Source organism: Podarcis raffonei, chromosome 7 (genome assembly GCF_027172205.1).
Source record: "Podarcis raffonei isolate rPodRaf1 chromosome 7, rPodRaf1.pri, whole genome shotgun sequence".
NCBI lineage: Eukaryota > Metazoa > Chordata > Lepidosauria > Squamata > Lacertidae > Podarcis > Podarcis raffonei.
Genome location: NC_070608.1, coordinates 89862189 through 89886504, shown reverse-complemented (window position 1 = coordinate 89886504; position 24316 = coordinate 89862189). Strand labels below are relative to the sequence as shown.

Below are 24316 nucleotides of genomic sequence, written 5' to 3'. Positions count from 1 at the left end.
ATTCTCCTCGTTAATTTCCAATAGCCTTTGCTCATTGGTTGGATCACTATCTTGAAACGCATTCCCTGAATCAAGAGCCTGCTTATAATATTTATTCATCCTCTCTCTTTTTCAATCTGAGATGCGTCAACTGATGTTATGTTCATGAACTAGATGAATTTGTTCATTTAGAATTTTTCCTTTTGAGTTGTTTTCATTTTAAAACACAGTGCAGTTACTTTCCCTCTGTATTCCATTATTTGAAAGGTGGCAATTTGGAACCTCAGAAGGGAACTACAGTTGGAAGATCATTTTCCTTAAGCTGGAGAAATCCTGAAGTTGTGGAACCAATGAGGTTTAGGAGTGCTACCACCTCAGGAGTACCAGGAGTTGAGAAAGCAAGGAATGTAGTGCGTCAGAGAGCAACAGGTTAGGCACAGGCAATTTAATGTCATCATCATCAATAAAAAATTTAAATGTTGGTGATTTTATGTTCATAGTAATTGGAATGTGTTTCTGCTATTTGATACTGGGTTGTTTGAGTATGTGACTTGCCTTGTAATTACTCTTCTTCTTTTTTTGGTCATGGAGTCGCACACCTGAGACTGTACCTGCATGGCCTTGATGCAGAGCCTTCTAGGTGTCTGACAGCCCACTCCCCCACCCTTAGCTAATTGCCATTTGGCACAGTGTACATGATCTAACAACCATGTGAGTGTTTCTGGTTCAGCTATCTCTACCATGGTGGGTGTGACTGTGAGGCACTGGACCTTTGCTGTTGAGATAATGGGGGAAATTAAACATTCTTTCTCTGTGCATGTAACAGTCACCTCAGGTGGGATATGAGCTTCACTTAGTGGTTGAAGGCAAAATCACTACACAAAACAATATAAAAAGTTGCTTCCTCTTTTGGTTTTTTTTTTTAAATAAATGTTTATTGAGGTTTTACAAATCAAAAGATTCATCATTTCAAATGTATCATTACCATAAATGAAGCTCACATAGAAAACAGAAACAACAAAAAAACAAAAATATATAGCAGAAAAAAGAAACAATAGGAAATAAGAAAAAAGAAAAATCCAATTTCTTAGATTTATAAAATTCCATACCCCTCTGTCTCGACCTCCTCACATCCCCCTTTTTTGTGTTCCTCTTTTATTCCAATCAAATTCAGCAAGTTCAAAACCTTATTTAAACCATACTTAATTTTATATTCTTCTAGATATTATGTCCCAATTTTTCATTGTTTTAGCCCATACCTCATCTTATATACTATGACATAATAATGTTCTGTTCATAACCCCTTGTCCTTTTTAACATTCTTCTTTTCATTCACATTTAACCAAATCACACAAACCCTGTTACCCTCACTTCCCACATCATATTAACATTCAAACATTTTACAGTATTTTTGTAAATAGTCCTTAAACTTTTTCCAGTCCTGTTCGATCAGTTCTTCTCCCTGATCACGAATTCTGCCAGTCATTTCAGCCATCTCCATGTAGTCAATCACTTGCGTCTGCCATTCCTCCACGGTGGGTAGATCTTGTGTCTTCCAATACTTGGCAAGAAGTATTCTTGCTGCTGTTGTTGCGTACATAAAAAATGTTCTATCTTTCTTTGGCACCCATTGGCAACTATGCCCAAAAGAAAGGCCTCTGGTTTCTTAGAAAAGGTAAGTTTAAATACCTTCTTCAGTTCATTATATATCATTTCCCAGTAAGCCTTGACCCTTGGGCATGTCCACCAAAGGTGAAAGAATGTTCCCTCAGCTTCTTTACATTTCCAACACTTATTGTCAGGCAGGTGATAAATTTTTGCAAGCTTAACTGGGGTCATGTACCACCTGTAAATCATTTTCATAATATTCTCCTTTAAGGCAATACATGCCGTAAACTTCATACCGGTGGTCCACAACTGCTCCCAGTCAGCAAACATAATGTTATGACCTATATCCTGCGCCCATTTGATCATTGCTGATTTAACCGTTTCATCCTGTGTGTTCCATTTCAACAGCAAGTTATACATCTTTGACAAAATCTTAGTTTTTGGTTCTAACAGTTCTGTTTCCAATTTCGATTTCTCCACCTGGAAGCCAATTTTTTTGTCCAAATTGTAGGCCTCTCTTATTTGATAATAATGAAGCCAATCTCGCACTTTGTCTTTTAATTTCTCAAAACTCTGCAGTTTCAATCTGTCACCTTCTTGTTCCAAAATTTCCCAATATTTTGGCCATTTGGCCTCCATATTGAGCTTTTTCTGGGACTTAGCTTCCATAGGTGACAACCACCTTGGGGTTTTACTTTCCAGCAAATCTTTATATCTTGTCCAGACATTAAACAGAGATTTCCTGACAATATGGTTTTTAAATGCCTTATGTGCTTTAACCTTGTCGTACCACAGATATGCATGCCACCCAAAAACATTATTAAAGCCTTCTAAGTCCAAAATATCCATGTTCTCAAGAAGCAGCCAGTCTTTTAACCAGCAGAATGCTGCTGATTCATAATACAATTTAAGGTCTGGCAGGGCAAATCCACCTCTTTCTTTTACATCAGTTAAAATTTTAAACTTTATTCTGGGTTTCTTGCCCTGCCAGACAAATCTAGAAATATCTCTCTGCCACTTCTTGAAACAATCCATCTTGTCCAAAATTTGCAAAGATTGAAACAAAAATAACATTAAAAAAAAAAGTGTACATGATCTAACAACCATGTGAGTGTTTCTGGTTCAGCTATCTCTACCATGGTGGGTGTGACTGTGAGGCACTGGACTTTTGCTGTTGAGATAACGGGGGAAATTAAACATTCTTTCTCTGTGCATGTAACAGTCACCTCAGGTGGGATATGAGCTTCACTTAGTGGTTGAAGGCAAAATCACTACACAAAACAATATAAAAAGTTGCTTCCTCTTTTGGAATCCCCTGTTTCTGATTTTGCCTTCACTGAAGTGGTTCCTTCCTACCTCTGCAACTTTGTGGGTTCAAGCTTGTAGCTTTGTTTTATTCATTTTCCCATCTGTGCCTCTCAGTTCTCACCCTTTCCTTCAACATTTTCTTTGTGGAGCTATCTTAAAATCTCTTAGTGTTCAGTACAGGTTCCCCTCTTAGGGTTTACACACTGTACTATCAGTCTGGCAGAAGCTGCATTTCGGGCCTTGAAATCTGCGCCTCTTTCTTGCTTTCCTTCAAAGTGCTGTTTTTGGTTGCTGTCACCTCAGCTTGAATAATATCTGAGCTCAATGCCCTTTCAGTGGACAAGAACCTTTGTGTTATTCCATAAGGATGGGGTAACCCTTCAAATTAGCCCTCCCCCTCCCTCCCTTGGAATTATCTCTCTTCCACAGTCAGCAGTAGCTGACTTCTTTCTGTCCACACTTCTGAAAACTCCTAGCAGTCATTAGGTGTGTCCTGGCAATTAAAGGTGTAGATTTCTAGGACTAAGCCATTCCACCAGTTGGATTCCTGTTTTGTTTTTTCCCCACTCTTCTTCCCTGAGCTGGAAGGTGTCCACATCTACTTAGGCTGGGTGGCTTAAGGCTTATATTTATTTAGCTTACACCGGCCTTAAATTATCACCACTAACTAAAGCTTTTGCTCATTCCACTAGAGCAGTAGCTACATTGGCAACATTTTCCCTGAAGGCTCCTTTGCTTGAAATTTGTAGACCCAGGACCTTTGTAAAGCATTATAAGATTTGCTTCTTTGGAAGTGGCTATTGGGAGGTGTGTGCTATTACACATTCCCTAAACCTTAGGAAGCCCTTTTCTTCTTTCCTGTAGCTTCCCGACTTACATGGGTGAGCTATGTTAAGTCCCACTTGAGGCCACTGTTACATGTGCAGAGAAAAGACTATTTTGCTTCAACCATCGGGTGGAGCTCAGGTCCCACCTGAGGTCATCTGTTTAAGCGCACTGAAATCCCATTTACCTAATGGTCTTTTTCATGTTGGGGTTTCATGTTCCTTAATCATCCAGACATCATCATCTTCTTTTTTATATAATTTTCCAATACACGTTTTTTATACTCAAATCAATACAACCATACAATAATCAACTACTTCCCCTCCCCCCCAATCCATGGTTCTTCTTGATTACCCAATAGTACTGCATAAAAGTCTTTCTAAGCATTTTTTTTCATTTCATTATATATCATCTCCCAGAAATCTTTAGCTAATTTACAAGTCCACCACATATGATAGAACCTAACTTCCGTTTCCTGACATTTCCAACAGGTACTTGGCTCCAATTTATACATTTTTGGTACTTTGCTCTGGGTTAGGAACCACCTATATATCCTCTTCATAAAGTTCTCTTTTAGTGTATAACAAGCTTTTCCACAATTTCCCCCACGCACTTAATTCTATATTATGTCATCTCTCTCACCCAGTGCATCATAGCAGACTTTAACAACTCATCCCTTGTTTCCCATTCCAACAATAACCTATGCATTCTTAATCATCCAGACTTCTATCGGTCAGTTGGTAAATTCAGACATTGCTTCTGTTGGAGGTGGGACCTCATGATAGAAAATGCTTATGGTGCAACAGGCTCTTCAGTTAGAAGGTGGTAGAATAAGGGTAGTCTGTCTGCAGATGGACTACAACTCCCATCGCCCCTAGCTAACAGGACCAGTGGTCAGGGATGATGGGAATTATAGTCCCAAAACAGCTGGAGGGCCAAGTTTGGCCATCACTGATGTAAACCTACGAATCTTATGTATCCTGATATAGGGTTGGAGACCTTTTGTTTATTATTACAGTGCCACATAACCTACAACTCACCATGTTAATGATACTTGTTTATAGCATAGTGTTAAAAGCTGGCATAGTGCAGTTTAATGACTAAGGATTAGATCCAGAGATCTCACAAGTGAAATTTCATTCCTGGAGAGATTATTGTTGTTACGTTCCTGGAGGGTAGGAGAACTCTCCAATAGAAGGGTTGAGGTGTCATAGGAGGCTGTAGGTAGAAGGATGAATACATGGTTTCTCTTCCCTCTTCCAAGAGTAGCAGCCTCTGCTGGATTGCCAGGCTTTCCACAAATGGATGGAGCTTTTTCATTTGCTACTCTGAATTCAAGCCTAAAACTACCAACTGCAGCCTCTGATTATAATCTGTCCTCAACGATGAAGTCAGTAAATGGTTTACTCTTTCAGTCTTTTTTCAGATAGCTAACTATGTAACACTGAATTGCTTATCAAACCTGAATTTCATTAAAAACACGCAGTATGAAAAATGTAGCAGAACCAGCTGTACTGTTTGGTGTATTTATGACATTTTTAAAGTTAAACATTGCCATTTAAAAAAAAGAATATCACAACTATATACAGTGTTGGAGAAGAACCTGTGAGTTGCTGAAACCTCATACCTAAATAAATATTTCTTTTTGCCAAGCTAAAATGAAAGTTGAAATTGGAAACCATCAACACTGTAGTATACAAAAGTAAGTTTTTGTCATATGGATTTAGGAGTATGTAGACATTAGTATTAGCATGCATATACTGAATAAATTCATAGTTTTAGAAAAGAAGCTTGAATATAAGCATTCCTGTAATATTCTAAAACCTTTGGATGTTCAGTTAAACATAATAATCCTGAGCCTTCTTTTAAGAAGTATACCTCACTTTATCTCAGTAAATAATAAAAATACTATTATTACTCAGGTTTATTTTGCAGTTCAGAATTAATCCGAAAGAGACATAGAAAGAGACTATGGATGTCAGGTTTGCATGCACTGAAACAAGCTTGTAAACTCTTTTGCATGTTAGTTACTGGAGTGAGAGAGAAAGAGAATGTTCTTTGTGTTTTTAAACATTTTTCAGTTTCTTTCACTTGGTGAAGGGTTCATCCTGATCTGCTAGAACCAGTTCCTGGTAAATCACTTTCCTGATCCGCTAGCAGTGTATTCAAAATTTTGTCAGCATGTGCACACATCTACACTGGTTACTCTTGAAGGTGTACAGATAGATTTCCCCCACTCTTTAACCTTTATATGTCTTTAACCTTCACTCTCATCTCACTTTTCTACTGGTTCCTTGTCAACTCAACACTGTTTCCTCATCACTCTCTGGCTACCCCTGAGATATCCAATCCAATCCCTCCAGATGTTGTTGGACTACAACTTCCATTATCCCTGTTCATTGACAATCCTGGTTGGGGCTAATAGGAACTGTAGTCCAACAACTTACGAAGAAAACCACATTGGCTAATGCTGGGACACCTTGTTTCCAAATACCCTAGCTTGCCTCACTGTGTTGAGCGTGTAGATTAGCCTGCTCACTTAAGCCATCTTGATTGTTTTACTTAAACTATTTCTCAAGGAAGCTCTGATATAACTTGTATCAAATTATCTTGCTACCCTTTTCTGGCTAGTTTCCTATGCTTCTACTAAGGGCATGATAGGCAAAACGTTTAAGAGGTTGTTGCATCTCCACCCTAGGAAATGTTTTTGACTATTGTATTTTTTTCTTGTCATTCAGATACTAAATGCAAATCTTCCCACCTGCACAAACCCTACTTCCCAAAGATGAAGAACAAAATTTTCCTATTACTGCTCTCCATTTGGAAAAAACAAACTTTTTTTGTTTTAGTGAATATAATTATTTTGAAACATAATGGGGGGAAAATGAAAATTTTAATTAAGGTTTCAATTTTTAAATTAGTTACTTTGTTATAAATCTTAGTTAAACTGGTAGACTTTCTGAGTAAACATATTTATTTACAGAGAATCTACAGAGTAAAATAGAAGTTCCAATAAGAGAGACAGATCCATTTTGCCCTTCCAGCATATTTATTGCCCCCCCCACTGGTGTGCATTTACTGTCATCTTCCTACAGATATCCACATATTCTTAGATGATGTATAGCCCATTTGCTCAAGAGTAACTGACCATGTGGGCACAGAATATGCTTCTGGCAGTACCAACAGACCAATGAATCACATCGAAGACAAATAATATTTTTGCAATTAGCCAACTTTTAAAAAAAGTCTAGAATAATTCAGGCTGTAGAACAACTGCAGGAAGTATCTTTTATATGCTCTAGCATCCATTCTGGTGAGACGTTTAGTAAACTGTCTTTTTTTTAAAAAAAAGTGGCATCTTCAGTAAACAATGTGTACTTTTGTGGATTACATTTTAATGAATTCCTTTTGCATTGTTAATTTACATTGATAGAAAATTAATGCCACGTGTACATGGGAATTCACATTTAAGAATTTTCTCAGTTCCCTCGCTCTTTTTCTTTAAATGCAATATTCTGCTAAATAAAGTGTACTTCTAACTGAAGTATTGCGTTACTGTTTTGAATTTACTTTTGTCACTTTATTTCTCCCTGGAAGCTAAGCGAAGTCAGTCTATCAGCAACTGCGCTCATCTCTGTGAGGCTTTGCCAGTCACTAAAAGTGTACCTCTACTCCTTCATACTGTGAGCTCTTTCTTACCTGGTATCTCTTACACTTCTTACTCTCACACACTTTCAGGTATGCTTCTTTTCTCAGTATTCTGTATTCATGTTTTCCTGTGTCATACACACAGTATTCTGAACTATATTTATATTATTGTATTTTGGTCAAAAATAGTAGTGTGTAATATCATAGTTCTACCCAAAATGCAAGTATCTGTCACCTAACGTTCCAAATTCTGTAGCGCAGCTTTCAAGTTCTCAGGATTCCTTGTTAATCCCATAGCCCTTTTCAAATTCCTCCTGGTTCGCCTATTCTTGAAAAATCTCAACTGCACCAGTTCTGCTTTTAAGATGTGCATTATGACTGACTCTTCATTCCTTCCACCTTCACGTTCATTTGGTGACATTTGTGTATTGACTGTGTGGGTGGATTTTCCAAGGGAAAAAAAGGTAAAGGTAAAGGACCCCTGACAGTTAAGTCCAGTCACAGACAACTCTGGGGTTGCGGCGCTCATCCCTCTTTACTGACCGAGGGAGCCGGGGTTTGTCTGCAGACAGTTTTTCCAGGTCATGTGGCCAGCATGACTAAGTCGCTTCTGGCGAAACCAGAGCAGCGCACGGACATGCCATTTACCTTCCCGCGGGAGCAGTACCTATTTATCTACTTGCACTTTTTGGCATGCTTTCGAACTGCTAGGTTGGCAGGAGCAGGGACCAGGCAACGGGAGCTCACCCCGTCGCAGGGATTCGAACTGCCAACCTTCTGATCGGCAAGTCCTAGGCTCTGTGGTTTAGACCACAGCGCCACCAAGGAAAACTAGTGTTCAAAGAAGTTCTTCTGTGTAATGAACTCTGCTGTCTCCACAATTTTAGCAAACCTAAGAATTTGACTTCTAATAACTGTAAGAATCTATGACCATGAAATCTGTTGTATATTGGACCTCTTTAGGTCAATTTTAATTAAAATACACCCATTCTTGCTATTGTATGTGCCTCCATCTTCATGTACAGTCATTTCCGTAGCTCAAGTCTTCATGACAATTTTTTGTTGTTAGTTGTGTGGAGTTATATTTTGCTTTGTAAGAATCCTAAAAATTAAGCTGACTTTCTAATCAGCTGAAACGTAAGTGAACTGGAGTTGTTGGAATTGCTGCATCTATGGCACTTCCTAAATCTGTTGATGGCAAAGTGGCAAAGCAGTTTTGTAACTCAGGTCCTTCTTTAATATAGATTTGACAAAGATTTTTGTTTGATCACAGGCTATTGAATTTGAGTATGTGAATGACAATGGGAATTACATTTAAAGGTTTTATGAAACTTGCAAAATTATAAAGTAGCATTCCCACAAGAGAAAAATGTTAACATGTAAAAATGTAACTATTAGCATAGTTATCAGGCTGCTTGCCCAGTTAAAGAAAACACATACAAAGATGACAAAATAGTAAACTGAGGGAGGGTATCTTAGCTAAACTAGAATAATAAGAAAGATAAAGGAAGAAGAAAATAAAAAAGTACTTTGTACTTACCAGCATAAACCAACAATACTAAAGGAAATGAAAACCTCCAAAGTTGGGGAACTACCTTCTTTGGGATATACATGTTAGGCCAAGGCAACATTTGCTACAGTTCCTGTTTGTTGTTGTTAATTACCTGATACTCTAGAAATACGGATTCCCCCCCGCATTCAAAATACATATGAGACAGAACACGGGGTTAAAGTGGGGTTCACAAATCAAATTGTGCCTTGAACCAGATGAATCCAAAACTTCATATTTCAATTTCAATCTTTTCCACCATATCTTATGCTGATGGTTCTTTGCACCTCCCCATGAGCAACAGTAGGAGAATAAATGATGCAAACTGAAGAAATGTATACAAATTTGCTCAAAAAACATAATTTAAACAGGTTGCAGAATTCACGTTCTCAGCACTTTATTGAGAGTGCAGATTTTAAGAGACTGGGGAATTACCACAGAGTATACTCACTCAAAACACCCTGACTATTAGAGCAATAAAGCAAAACTTAGGTTGTGAAAGACACTACACAACTCTGTTTTTCCACTATAAATAGGGAGCTTGATTTGAAGGAAAGAAACAGCATCCAAATAGATGTGTTAACTCTTTTCCTCATACCCTTTCTAGCCTTGAAATCACACCTCTTCCCATAATTTTAAGCAGAGAACTATTAGCTATGATTCCCAAATTCATGTTAGATCAGTCCTAATAGTTAACATTTTATTTTGTTTTCTCTGCTAATTAATAATGAGGTACAAATGTATTAATGATTTGAATGTCTCACAATGTTATTGATGCTATAGGCATGGGCATTTGTAATTGGCATATGACTGAAATAGTTTTGTACCAATACCTACAGAAGCTGAAGAATATCAACAGTCAGAAAATGGAACAGGACTTGAATATCGCCAGCCAGAAAATATAGAAGGAACAGAATGTAATGGCACATTTTCAGACCAAGAACAATTAACTCGAAGTAGTAGCACCTCGGATATTAGAGACCAAAGTAATTCTGATGTTTTCCAAGGTAATTTAGAAGTAATAAGAACTGCCTCAATGAGGAAGTTAGTTCTTGTTTTGGTTTGAAATGTTTTGTGCAACAATGGCAAGTGCTGTGTTCTCATAGCTCCATGAATTTGTCACTATGCCTGTTGTATAATAGAATTCTTAAAAGGCAACAACTGCGATTTTCCACCACAATGTTCACTGTGTAATAAAAGTATATCTTATAATGGTAACTTTGCAAGAAGATTAGTTTTAGTCTGTTACATTGCAACAATACCGATCAACTGCTTTAGTATAGTCCAGTCTGTCTGTCTGTTTATACCCCATGATCACAAACTTGGAAGTAAACCCCACTGAATTCAGGAAGACTTCTCTGCCCTTGCAGCCTATGTTGGGGAGGGGGAGTGTGCTCTCAATTTACAATGAATAAGCTGTACAATTTTCAGCAAATCATGCTATAGAGTTTATGAATCCCTTTAATCCCATGTTCAATAATTTTGGTGGTCATATCATTTTAGGTAACTAGTGTTTCAAGACATGAGAGGAATACAAATATAATGGGTTAAAGCAAAAAAAAATCTGAAACATTTTAATACTAATGCAACAAATAATGTAATAATTTAGTTAATGTTGACTATTTGGTTTATAATTTAACTAGCGTCAGCTATGACATTAAAACAATTTGCAAGTGTATTCCATGTTTATTTTCCTTATTTACAAAAAAGTGAAAACATCATGCTTATTCCTTAATAGGCTGTTTTGTGGCACCCCTCCCTCCCCAGGGATGGATGGACCAGCCAGTTTCATATGTTCATTCATAACTCTGTTCCATCCTGTTTTTGCATTAATCTATTTTTTAACTCATTTCCAAGCACATTTTGTCTAGTTGTTGTTGTTGTTGTTGTTGTTTTATATATATCCTGCCCATCTGGTTGGGTTTCCCCAGCCACTCTGGGTGGTTTACAGGGTGTGTGTGTGTGTGTGTGTTTAAAAAAACTTGGGTGCTTTTTGGAGCTGTGAGCTCTAATGTAAAATCTGGAGAAGCTTGAGGCCCAAATGATGCTTTTATTTTCCCACCAGTGTATTAGTTTGGGAGAATAAAATTAAGCCCATTCACTTAAAAATGCAGGCAGAATAAAATGCTTTTGCATTCCTACTCGCTTCTAGCCCCCTTCCCACCAAAAAGCATTTCATTTAAGTACCTCCTCTTAATAATATTGTATATGTAACCCAGACTTTTTATGAGAGGTTTGCTAAATAATGGATTGCAAGTGGGGCCTGCAGCAAAATGTTGCCGTTGTACCACATGAGTCTGTGGCTATAAGGAGAGGGGAGTCCAAAGATAGTGTTGGATAGGAGTCCCAGAAGTAACTTGAGTCATATTCATGCACATTTTAAAAATAGTTTTTGAATGTTTCAAAGTACAACCAGTCTGCATGCAAGTCAAGGCAGCATGGAGATTTTGGATGCAACCAAATGTTTGGTTTGATGGAGGAGGAGGTCTGAGGGGACAAAATAAGCAGATTGACCTTTGCTGCAACCTGAGAGCTATAGGGGATTTTTGGCTGGGAATCAAAACTTGTCTCAGCTTCACCTCTGGGCCACAATGTTAACTAACAGTGGAATATGTTGCAGTGCTAACCTATTCACTCCAACATGCAGTCGGGATATACAAGTGAACTGCAGTGCAGGGTTGCTGCATATTATTCTCTCAACCCAGCCTGCAATGTAGGGATTAAAGCAATGGATAACATCACAAGATTATTGGATTCTCTAAGTTTCAGCCCAATCTCAATGTACAAGAGGTGCCCAATGGCACTAGACCACACAAAAGAGATGTTGTAAATCATTTGAAGCTACAATTTTTGATTTCTTCATTGATTGCTGTGGACAGCTCTCTTTCATCCCTGAAAACATTTAAAAATAGTGTAAACAAAGACTTGCAGAGGGTTAGACTAGATGGACTTCCAACTCTACAATTTTATGATTCTATGAAATATTATCCATATAATGGATAATGATGACAATGGCAAGGTTCTCTCCACCATTTTTTCTTTTTATCATCTCTCCTCCATTCCCAGCCACTCAATTTCATTGCCCCTCCTACCCAAGCTTCTGTGCTGTCCCTCAATAGTTGGTCAGCATTCCATACCCACTGAGCATAGTTAATCCTCATGAGTCTGTTTTCATTACTCTCCCCCACCTCCATTAGGGTTTTCCACCCTAAATTGCTTTTTGTACTTAAGCAAACTTTGGATTGCCAGAGTATGCTAATATCTTGTGCATGAGGATTGAAATTAGAACAAAATAGTCTAAGTGCATAGCTGACACAATGGCTTGATTAGCGTGTCATATTTATTTGTTAACTGATAAACCCAATATTTGAATGAAATATTTTTTTAAGAATTAAAATATTACCTTCCATTTCACAGTTAGAAAAACAGAAAGCTCACAGAACTTAACTTTGGATGCTGAATGTGTTCAAGGAACTGAGAGGTCCATGAACAAGGAAAGTACAGCCCAAGAAGTAAGTTTTAATGTGCATTAAAAAGTAAAGGTACCCCTGTTTGGGCCATAAGAAAAAATCCTTATTAGGGCAATGTCTTCATTAAGTCAGCCAAAATAGCACAAAATAGTGTGCATGATTTTGAGTTCACCAGAGCTCTTGGTCTCCTGACTTTCCCAACAATTTGTGTTGCTGTTGATTACTAAGAGGAGGAGGGGGAGGGCAGCAGGAGCACCACACAGTGTGACACAGCAGTGAAGCCAAGCCAATGCTCCCAACACTGTGCCTACAACCACCCACACAGCCCCACCAGCTGCTACTGCTGCCACACATACACTCAATCCCCTGGCCAACTCACAAAAAGTGGGAAGAAGCTGATGCTAGCAACAACTGCTGTCCTCCAAATAATGTGTTCCAGCTCTTAATCTGCAAGTGTTTTGAGCAATTATCTGGAAGTACATGCCTCCATTAATTTGAGACAGTTTGATAAGAAAATAAATTGTAGTCCAAACAATTTCCTGTATTTTTTTTCATACAGGCAAGCAACCCTCCATCTCAATTAGATCTCAAAGCAGACATGCAACAATCACATGGAAGTCCCAGAGAAGGAGAACAGAGTGAGTTTCAGTAAAAGAGGTGTTTATTGCTTTGCTAGTGATTTGTGGTACAATATGCTGATGTCACTATTGTGTATGCATATGTTTTTAAAATGTCTTCTTTCAAATGACTGTTTTACTCATCACTTTTGGCTATGTAGGTGAAAGTGTTAGCAGTGATACCTCCATTGGATACAATAATGAAGTAGATATCACATTAGCTCCCTGGCAAACATGTGAAGAAAACCCTGATGTCAATATCCCAGCTGATATTTGCGTTGATCCTGATGCGTGCCAGTGGTTGCATCTGAGTCCTTCAGGTGTCACAAATTTAACAGGTATGTATGTTCGGGAAGGTAAACGGCATTTCCGTGCACTGTTCTGGTTTGCCAGTCCGTTATTGTTGGGGCTTCTTGTTCCTTCCACCCCTTTGCCTCCAAAGTCTGAGCTGTGGCCGTTGCATAGAAGAATACCTCCCTAAAGGCCGCAGCTCAGACTTTGGAGGCAAAGTTATTCCAAACATTTTTTTCAACTCCTTGTAAATTAAGCCCCAGAACACTTTGATCTTCCTACGTGTCCACCACATATGATACATGTCGCCATTACTCCTACCACACCTCCAGCAAGTATTTGCTAAATTTTATACATCTTTGATAGTCTTGAGGGGGTGAGATACCATCTGTGCTGCATCTTTAACATATTTTCTCTGATGTTATAACACGCCTTAAATTTCATATTTGTTCTCCAAAGTTCTTCCCATTCGGCCATATCATTATTGGACGTCCAATGTCCTGTGCCCATCTAATCATTGTTGCCTTAACCACCTCCTCCTTAAACCAAAATTCCAACTTTGAAAAGATTTTGCTTGAAGGAAGAGAAAAACTGATTTCAAAAATGTATAAACTACTACTAGAATGGGAGGTGAAATGGTGAAATCAGAAATGATAAAATGGGCTAAATATTTAGAACATAATATAGAAATGAAAGCAGGAACGCGGGTGGTGCTGTGGGTAAAACCTCAGTGCCTAGGACTTGCCGATCGTATGGTTGGCGGTTCAAATCCCTGTGGCAGGGTGAGCTCCCGTCTTTCGGTCCCAGCTCCTGCCCACCTAGCAGTTCGAAAGCACCTCTAAGTGCAAGTAGATAAATAGGTACCGCTTTATAGCGGGAAGGTAAACGGTGTTTCCATGTGCTGCGCTGGTGCTGGCTCGCCAGAGCAGCTTCGTCACGCTGGCCACGTGACCCGGAAGTGTATCCAGACAGTGCTGGCTCCCGGCCTCTTAAGTGAGATGAGCGCACAACCCTAGAGTCGGACACGACTGGCCCGTACGGGCAGGGGTACCTTTACCTTTTACCTTTATAAAAATGAATGTCTGGGAAAAGTTGTGGAAAGTAGGCATGAAATTCACTGCTTGCCATGCTTTAAAAGAGAAATATATGAAAATGATGTTTACATTGTATTTAACACCTAATAAACTATCTAAAATGTAAAAGACATTTTCTAATAACTGCTGGAACTGTAAACAAGCAGACGGTTCTTTTTTCATACGTGGTGGACTTGTAAAAAAAGATAGGGTATTTTGGGAAATAATATGTGATGAGATAAAAAAGATGTTTAAAAAACCTGAAGCTTTTCTGCTAGGGATTATACAGATAGAAATTCCAAAAAGGATGGTTAAGTTGTTTATGTATTTAACCAAAGCAGCTATTATTTACCAAATTCTGTGCTGAGAATTGGAAAGACAAAGAAGTTCCCACTAAAGAAGAATGGAGAAGTAAAATAATCGACTATGCTGACTCAGCAAAACTAACAGCTAAAATAAGAAAATTGAATGATGACTCTTTTTTAAAGAATGGAAGCCCTTTTTGGATTATTTGAAGAAATTTTACAATATGAAGAACCTGCAACCAGGTTTCGAACTATGAGCAACAGAAAGAATTCAAGATTATTATGTTACGATTATGATAAAATAGAGTGATGATAGCTTGCAGCAAAGGTGGGGGGGAGAATAACAACAGAAAATGGGTTAGGAGATAGAAAATAGAAAAGTTTTTTTATAATGTGTATTGGAATTTTATTTGTATTTTTAAAAAACTTAATAAAAATATTATAAAAAGAAGGTTCCTACCTGGAAGAAGAAATTAAGGGAAGCCACGTTTCCACCCATAAGATCAGGTCATTAGGAACTGGTTAGACCATCAAAGAGGAAATTAAGAGGAAGGGTTCAGAAGCATAAGGTAGTAATAAGGTAGTAATAGGATCCATGGTGCTGAGATCTGGCATAAGAGTCTTGTTGTGATCATGCATGAGTGAAGGATTTTCTCTCAACTCCAGAACAGGATCCTGTGTACATCTGCCACACCCTGCTCAAGATGCCACCGTGGGTACGTCACAGTTTTCAGCATGCTCCATGGTGGCAGGTGTCATAGCACACAGTACCTTATTGCTTAAACAGTGGTAAGCAGACTTCTTCCCTAATCAACCTCTCCATAGTGTTTTTCCATGGATCAATGCTATTCGATGAAGAAACACTCAAAGACTTTCTTCTTGACTCTAAAGATAAAAGAAAAGTTATCGTAACCCAACAGGAGGAACGGTGCTTCTCCGACAAATCAGTCATTTGTCACTACAGGCAGCAAGGCAGACCGAAGGAACGCAAGCCAAAACAAACCTGAAACAAGCCATGTTTTTCTCCAAAAGGTCAACAGGGAAACAAGTTCAACATCTCCACCCCTCCCAAGAACCCCCCAAGACACCAGTGATGCCATCAGCAATCAAGTTGGGAAGTTGCCCAAAAGCATTCATACATAGTTGGCAGCACTCAATGATGGCTCAATGGGTCCTATGGTTACTGCATAGAATTGATCATTCACCCTCAAGCTCAGTTCATCCCTCCTCTCTATCCCCATCCAAATGCCAGATTGTGAGGGAATGTGTCTAGCATCTCATCAGTATGGCAGCAATAGAGCCAGTACCTGCAGAAGAAGACTTGTTAGGCACCTATTCAATTTTCTTTGTCGTTCTCAAAAAAGATCGCAAAGCCTGGAGGGCAGTACTCAATCTGAAATATCTCAACAGCTGAGTGATCTACCCCAAAAAAATCCAGATGGATTCCCTAGGAAGTATCAAGCAGTCCCTTCTTCTCAATGACTGCATGATTTCCATAGACTTACAGGATGCATACCTTCACATTCCTATTCAACCCAAGTACCACAAGCGTCTTTGACTCTTCATTGGCCCACACCAGGCATAGGCAAACTCGGCCCTCCAGGTGTTTTGGGACTACAACTCCCATCATCCCTAGCTAAGGACCAGTGGTCAGGGATGATGGGAGTTGTAGTACCAAAACATCTGGAGGGCCAAGTTTGCCTATGCCTGGGCCTCACCATTCAGGGCCCTACTGTTCAGATTGGCCTGATCTCTGAGAGTCTTCATGAAGACAATAGTTGCCCTGGTGGCTCACCTCCCCCTCTAGGGCAACCACATATTCAGAACACTATGAGGACTTGCCAAACTCTCAGATTCCTCATCAACAAGGATAACAGCCACCTCCTCCTCATACATATTGGTGCACTGATAGATACAGTGGTACCTCAGGTTACATATGCTCCAGGTTACAGACTCCGCTAACCCAGAAATACTGCTTCAGGTTAAGAACTTTGCTTCAGGATGAGAACAGAAATTGTGCTCTGGCAGCGCGGTGGCAGCAGGAGGCCCATTAGCTAAAGTGGTGCTTCAGGTTAAGAACAGTTTCAGGTTAAGTACGGACCTCCAGAACAAATTAAGTACTTAACCCGAGGTACCACTGTACTACCCAGGGCCTGGTAGTCCTTTCAATCAAGGCAGCAACTAAGGTCCTGATGTCCTCCAATAGGATGGACATCATACTACTGGCTTGTATCCTGGATCTATACATATCAGCCTCACAAGTCACTCTGTGGGCCATGCTTCATGTGAGACCACTCCAGTGGGTCCTTCTTCTACACCAGTGGTCACATTCACAGCAAGCACCACTATGTCTTGATGAGACTACGGCTCTGCGAGACTATGTTCTGGTGGACAAGGGATGCTAACCTGTGGAAAGGAATCCCCCTCAGAGGTCCCCTAAAGATCACCATAACATTGGATGCCAGCGTGCAAGGCTGGGGGATGCATTGCGAGGGGTGACGGTCCAGGCAGACTGGACACCCGTCGATTCACACAGCACATCATCAACTGGTTTGAACTTAAAGCAGTGTGTCTGGCCACTCAACCCTTTTTCCACAGCATGCCTATCTATTGCATCCTAATCAGAATGGACAACACAAATGTTCACTCCTATATCAACAGGGAAGGTGGGACCAGATCAGCAGATCTACAGCAGGAGATCACATTATTCCTACTCTGGGCGGAGATCTCCTAAGTGTCTCAGTAGGAGACGTCCAACACACAAGACAACTGGATGAGCTGCACCAGACTGGACTGCTTCTGTTTGGGAGCAATATATTTTCCTACCTGTGTACATTCATTCTTGAGCCACATAGCTGTTCAAGACATGCTAGAGACTCCTTATAGTCCTCCCTATGTAATAGGCAAAATCTCTCAGAAGGTTGGTGCTCTGAGGAGGGTAAGACAATTCTTGACCTTTATTGTCTGAGTTGTGCTACTGGTATCATAACTGTATTGGATATGTTGCTTTTGTAGCACTAGAGGGTGCTGAATACCCACTAATTTCAAGTCTTTAGCTTGTAAGCCTAAAGGCAGGGTCTGTCTACAGTTCGTTTTTGTAAGCTGCTATGGGAGACAATTTGGCCAAGAACCAGAGTGAAAAAATGTTTTAAATAGATAAGTAAGCAAGTCTGAGAAATTTTCTGACAAATAAGTGCATCAGTAGAAAAACAAGCTGTTCATCTCTTCAAGATTTCCTGTGCTTTTTGTTCTAGTAAGTACTGTAGCTGTGATGAAGTCAGTTTTATTGCCCCTTGTTATCTGTGTGGCTTTTGATTTCTTCTAGAATAACATTAATTTTGTGTTAGACTTAGAAATGTAAGTGTTGATGTGAGTGAAAATGTACTCCTAAAGAGATGTGTGCCTTTTGAGAACAAATTGTTTTGTGTTAATCACTTTGCTTTTGAGTGAACAAGTCATGTTAAATAGGACATGTGCTGAAAATTATTATAGGCTGAAAATGGAAAGTTGGGGTCATATGTGCCAAACCTTCAATAAAATACCTCCGGTTGTGAACAGGATCCAGTCCAGAGGTCCAGCCGCATCCCGAGGTTTTTGTAACCCGAGGAGAAGCGGTAGACCACTTTGCGCATGTGCGCGGGGGAAACACTTCCAGGTTTGCCACTTTCACAGCCTGAAGTTTACGTTACCTGAGGGTACAGCTGCTGCTGTACTGATTTCATTGACAATGCTGGACACTCAGAAGGAAATATGGCTTAATGGGGAAACTTGATTAATTTCACAAATTGACCATTATCACACATCTATGTAAAATACACTTGGTTATTTTGCTAGTAATTAATAACAAATAATTTTCTCTTCTAGACAGCAGTGAGTTTCTTGCTGATGATTGCAGTATAATTGCTGGTGGGAATCTCATAGGCTGGCATCCTGATTCTGCTGCTGTGTTATGGCGAAGAATATTGGGAATTCTTGGAGATGTGAACTGTATCCAGTGTCCTAAAATACACGCCAGAGTTTTTGAGTATCTCTTTGCGCTATGGTACAAATTAGCAAAGGTACGGTTTGCTACTATAGACTTTGTCTAATGGAGAGTTAGTAGACTAATGTGAGATGCTAAAATAAATAGAACAGGAAATACCGTAACTGTTTAATTTGTGGACTCAGCTAGATTGGTAAAGAAAAAGCATTTTATATGTGTTATATGGTTGGCGCTGTGGGTTAAACCACAGAGCCTAGGGCTTCCCGATCAGAAGGTCGGCAGTTTGAATCCCTGCGACAGGGTGAGCTCCCGTTGCTCAGTCTCTGCTCCTGCCAACCTAGCAGTTCGAAAGCACGTCAAAGTGCAAGTAGATAAACAGGTACTGCTCCGGCTGGAAGGTAAATGGTGTTTCCGTGCGCTGCTCTGGTTCGCCAGAAGTGGATTAGTCATACTGGCCACATGACCCGGAAGCTGTACGCCGGCTCCCTCGGCCAGTAAAGCGAGATGAGCACCGCAACCCCAGAGTCGTCTGTGACTGGACCTAACAGGTCCTTTACCTTTTTATATGTATTATAACACTGTGGCACCAGATGGCATTGTAGAGTTCCATTTTTGCCAAAACAATTTCTCATACAAAGTTTACAATGCGTTTTTCGGAAACACTTATTTGATGTGTCTAGATCCAGCCTGTCTAAAATCTTATGAATATTGTATGTTAAATGTTTAAAAGCTTATTTTCAACTACCCACTGAGACCATAGTGAAGATTTTAATATTTAAACAGATGAATGGTACTGGGATGAAGTGTGCTTGTAAATAATGTTCCCGACTGTACCAACCCTAATTTTTAAGCCCTCAAAAATTCAATAATGTTTCCGTTGTTTTGAGATAGGAAGGAAATTTGTACAAAAGTTAGCTGTTCAAATTAGTTGGACTACAGTAACAAATTCCATACTAATCAGAAACTGAGATTAGCAAGCTCATGATTCAGTGTGCTGTGTAACCCAGGGCAGCCCCACTATATACCTCAGGAGGTAAGAACATAAGAAGAGCCCTAGTGAATGAGACTCGAGGCTTGTCTAGCCCATCATCCTGATCTCACAGTGGTCAACCAAATACTAGGGGCATCCTGCGAGGCAACCTGATAACCTATTGGGACTTTCCAAAGGAAAGGAGAAGCATTACAACAGCCGCTTTAGTTCCTAAACTTCATGCATCACAGATTATTGATGAGAAAAGGGCCTTCTTTAGTTTGGGATTTTCCAAAACAATCAGAAAAGAAAGTGTAAGATCCTATCTGAAGAGGTTAAGAAGGAAAAACTATTCACTTTAGCTCATCAAGATTGTGTATGTCTTACTATCTATCTATCTATCTATCTATCTATCTATCTATCTATCATCTATTTATTTATTTATTTATTTATTTATTTATTTATTTATTTAGATAAGGGACAATCTTGCTATCAGTCTGGATAACCAATCCACTCCCTCTCCTCCTACTTTAATTCCTCCACTCAGAATATTTGCATCGTGGTTGTTCAAGGTAAGTTTTTCATGCACCTTGGTCTGGACCAATCTCATTTGTATCCTGCTTTTGTTTACCTTCAGTCTTATACTTCTAAACTCCCAAATTGCTTTTTAAACATGGAGGAAGGAATGCCTTATTATGTTAATTTTGTCGCTACCTCTAATGTTGGGATGCGGGTGGCGCTGTGGGTTAGACCACAGAGCCTAGGACTTGCCGATCAGAAGGTTCAACATGCGACGGGGTGAGCTCCCCTTGCTCCGTCCCTGCCCACCTAGCAGATTGAAAGCACATCAAAGTGCAACTAGATAAATAGGTACCGCTCCAGCGGGAAGGTAAACAGCGTTTCTGTGCGCTACTCTGGTTCGCCAGAAGTGGCTTAGTCATGCTGGTCACATGACCCAGAAGCTGTACGCTGGCTCCCTCGGCCAGTAAAGTGAGATGAGCACCGCAGCCCCAGAGTCGGTCACGACTGGACCTAATGGTCAGGGGTCCCTTTACCCTTTAAAGGTAAAGGTAAAGGTACCCCTGCCCGTATGGGCCAGTTGTGTCCGACTCTAGGGTTGTGCGCCCATCTCACTTAAGAGGCCAGGGGCCAGCGCTGTCCGGAGACACTTCCGGGTCACGTGGCCAGCGTGACGAAGCTGCTCTGGCGAGCCGGCACCAGCGCAGCACACGGAAACGCCGTTTACCTTCCCGCTATAAAGCGGTACCTATTTATCTACTTGCACTTAGAGGTGCTTTCGAACTGCTAGGTGGGCAGGAGCTGGGACCAAAAGACGGGAGCTCACCCCACCGCGGGGATTCGAACCGCCAACCATGCGATCGGCAAGCCCTAGGCACGCCACCCGTGTCCCGCCCTTTACCCTTTACCTTACCTTTAATGTACATGTAGCTATAAAGTGGTACCTCGGGTTACATACACTTCAGGTTACATACGCTTCAGGTTACAGACTCCACTAACCCAGAAATAGTACCTCGGGTTATGAACTTTGCTTCAGGATGAGAACAGAAATCGCGTGGTGGCGGCGCAGCAGCAGCAGGAGGCCCCATTAGCTTAAAATGGTACTTCAGGTTAAGAACAGTTTCAGGTTAAGAACGGACCTCCAGAACGAATTAAGTATGTAACCAGAAGTACCACTGTACTGACTATACAAATCTAAACACAACATCAACATGAGCCTTTAAAATTCTTTTGTTTATGAATGTATGTTGAAACTTTTTTATATATATTCATTAGTTTGGATTTGACCTAAATACAAAAAGTTCACGAGGGCTGCGATTTCAATGACAGAAGCCTACATGTGACCACTACTCTGTATTAAGGATTTTTGAGTAAACTTCAGGAGTGCACATCGCTCTATTCACATTATGGAGAAAGAGGAGACTGTTCCCTTGTGCCCTGTTTGAATGATGCCTATAATGAATGAATGAAGTCCTATAATGAAAGCAGAGTCAGCATCTACAGTAATTTAGTGAATTCTGTGCAACCAGCCTGTGATGTGCAAATTAATTGGTTAATTGGGATGTAAATAAGAATATATTAAGTTGCACTTAAACTTTAATCTACTATTTTTATAATAAAGTGTGCTGTTCTGTCCTCAACTTCCCTTCCTTAGTGTTGGTATTTTATTTATAATACAAAATGTTAATTATCAAACCTAATAATGGATTATATGCATTTGTGCTGTTCTCTTCATGGAAAGTTCTTTGATTCAGAGAGGCTTCTATGGATGGAAGGGCAGGTGCCATTTTTGCTGATTCTCTCTCTCCACTGCAGCCACACACTCCTATGTTTTTCCAAAGGGTCCCTCATTCCTTTAGAGCAGTCTTCCCGGAGCTGCAGTGGAGGAGGAATATCTGAAAATTGCAACCCTCACCTTCTATTAGCTGAGGCCTTTGCTGGTTCAAAGCTATTTTGTTTGTGGGTGAGAAATGTTGACGTTAAGTTCCATAAAAGTTCCAAATCATAGAAAATGTAACTTAAAATGTGCCCTTTATCATCTTGAGAAGGATGTCTTGAACAGTTGTCTTCGTTTCATATATTGTAATACAGTACTCACGTTCTGATTATTTAGAAGCTGTCTTATTCATAAAACATACTCTTTTATTTTAGGCTACCACCTTATCAGATGAATATAAGGAAGGGAAGCTTCAAGCCTACAAACTGATATGTGCTATGATGGCTAGACGCCAAGATTTTGTGCCAAATCCTGACTACCTGGTGCACTTTTATCTTGTCATGCATATTGGATTAACTAGTAAAGATCAGGTACAAATACTATATTTCTAGTTCTGAAAACTGAACTGCGTTAATTTAACATGCTTTCTAAGGTTTGGATCCCGAGCCACAGTATGGCTTGAGACCCTGTGGAAGAACCCCTGGTGGGATTTACCAGTTCTTCCCTTCCCCTCCAACCTGCTCCCCCTTTTCTGGAGGTTCCCCCAGCCTACCACAGTATGATGGTGTGATGCAGCAAAGAGCTGTAGGGGGAGTCTATGCTGGTTGTTTTCTTTTGTTTTGCTGGCACTGTGTATGGGACATCCCTACTGGTGCATGGGGAATTGAGATCCAAGCCACTATCTCTTTGGTTACTAATGAAAACTGAATGACTTGGAGATTTCCATCAAAAATGGCTTCTGGGTGTCTCTTTCTATTTCATGCAGGTCCTGCAATCTGTCCATTCATTATGTGAAAATTCAGTTATCTGAACATAAAGAATTCTGCCCAAACCTCACTATACACACTGCAGATAAGATAGCTAAACAGCCAGAGTTTGCCCCCTCCCTCCCTTATTTGTTTATGGTTTGTTGGTCAGTGGCAACTATTTTCTCATTCTTTCATATGTATGAGAGAGGAACTAGAAAGAGAGATGGGACAAATCAGTTTTTTTCTTTGTCTTTCTTTTGCCGGTTGGCTATAGCCATTTTAGGAACAAACCATGATGGGGGAAGGGGAAAATATCACAAATTAGAATTGTTCCCATAGGAAATAATTGAAATTGTCAGCTCATTATGCAAACACCCGCCTTACAGATGATTTCCTGGGAACACATTGTGTTTGGTAAGTGGGACCTGTGTGTATAGCCATTATTTCACTTTTATTTAGTTCCTGGTTTGAGGTAGATGCTGCACAGCACTTTTAAATGGCAATATTTATGCTCGGGAGGCTTCTCAAGCAAGTAAGACAAAGTGAAGAAAAAAATTAGAGCTTGGAAATAAGTATAGCATGTTAGATAGAAGAGGTTTAATTGTGTAGAAAAGATAAGGCTGCAGAACTTCAAGGAAAGCTGCAGGGAAAAAATGAGTTAACTAGATTTGAAGGTGGCATATTGGACAGAGAAGGTGAATCAGTTTCAGGTTTGCCAATGGTAAAGCAGGAAGTGAAAGTAAAGAAAAGAGGACCAAGAGTAAAGGAGCTCTACAGAGTGTCAGGGAAGAGTTAGAGTTAGAAGATTCCAGTTTCCCAGAGGGAGAAAGCATTCCCCAAGGGGGGGAGGAGAGCAGTGAATGGAAGAGAAGAGAGCAAGAGGAACAACAGGGAGGGACCGGCTGTTCCCAGGAAAGGCAAGGGTTCAGTTCTAGCTCAGATTGGGAGGAGGGGAGATACAGGCCAGCTCTAGCCAGGAGGTTAGAAAAAAGAGCGGGAAAGCGAAGGGAAGGGCGCCTTCGCCATTTTGAGAGTGGCTGGTCATGGAGAAGCAGAGCTCAGAAGGTATCTGAAAGAAGTGACTCTGAGGAATAATATTTAAGAACCGTTTATAAGAATGTTTTGTTAATACGCAATAAAAAGTTTTATAAAAGAACAAGAAGCATTTGTGTGGTGATCTGAAGAGGACAACGACCAGGCCTGACACAGAGCACAAAAAAGGAAGAGTTTAAAGAGAGATTTGAGAGTTCTACATCAAATTAGAGAGGAGAAGCCAACCAATCAAAAGCAAGGTAGATTAAGACACAAACTGATGCTACTTAAGAAAAGTACTATAGAAAAAGGTATTCCTGCTAATTTCAATAGGTAATAGATTACAAAAAATCTTCAATAGTGCAAATTTTAAGTTATAAACCATATCAGTATTGTTCCACATTGCCACTGCCTTTTTAAAAAAATTCTCTTTTATACCTCTTGGTGGCAGTCTT

At 40.0% G+C, this 24316-nt stretch overlaps 1 protein-coding gene across 4 annotated transcripts in view; it reads left to right on the top strand.

Annotated features, from left to right (window-relative positions):
* The window catches only part of RALGAPA2 (Ral GTPase activating protein catalytic subunit alpha 2), a 194589-nt gene that overhangs the window by 47834 nt on the left and 122439 nt on the right, over positions 1 to 24316 (top strand). For 3 of the 4 annotated variants that reach the window (XM_053394870.1, XM_053394872.1, XM_053394873.1), the window contains exons 16-24: positions 247 to 408; positions 7318 to 7458; positions 9757 to 9924; positions 12335 to 12429; positions 12947 to 13025; positions 13166 to 13342; positions 18538 to 18731; positions 20099 to 20197; positions 22296 to 22451. In XM_053394870.1, coding sequence (XP_053250845.1) covers positions 247 to 408; positions 7318 to 7458; positions 9757 to 9924; positions 12335 to 12429; positions 12947 to 13025; positions 13166 to 13342; positions 18538 to 18731; positions 20099 to 20197; positions 22296 to 22451 — 1271 coding nt within the window. The remainder of the gene's footprint in view (positions 1 to 246; positions 409 to 7317; positions 7459 to 9756; positions 9925 to 12334; positions 12430 to 12946; positions 13026 to 13165; positions 13343 to 18537; positions 18732 to 20098; positions 20198 to 22295; positions 22452 to 24316) is intronic. The other variant, XM_053394871.1, reaches the window with a different exon arrangement.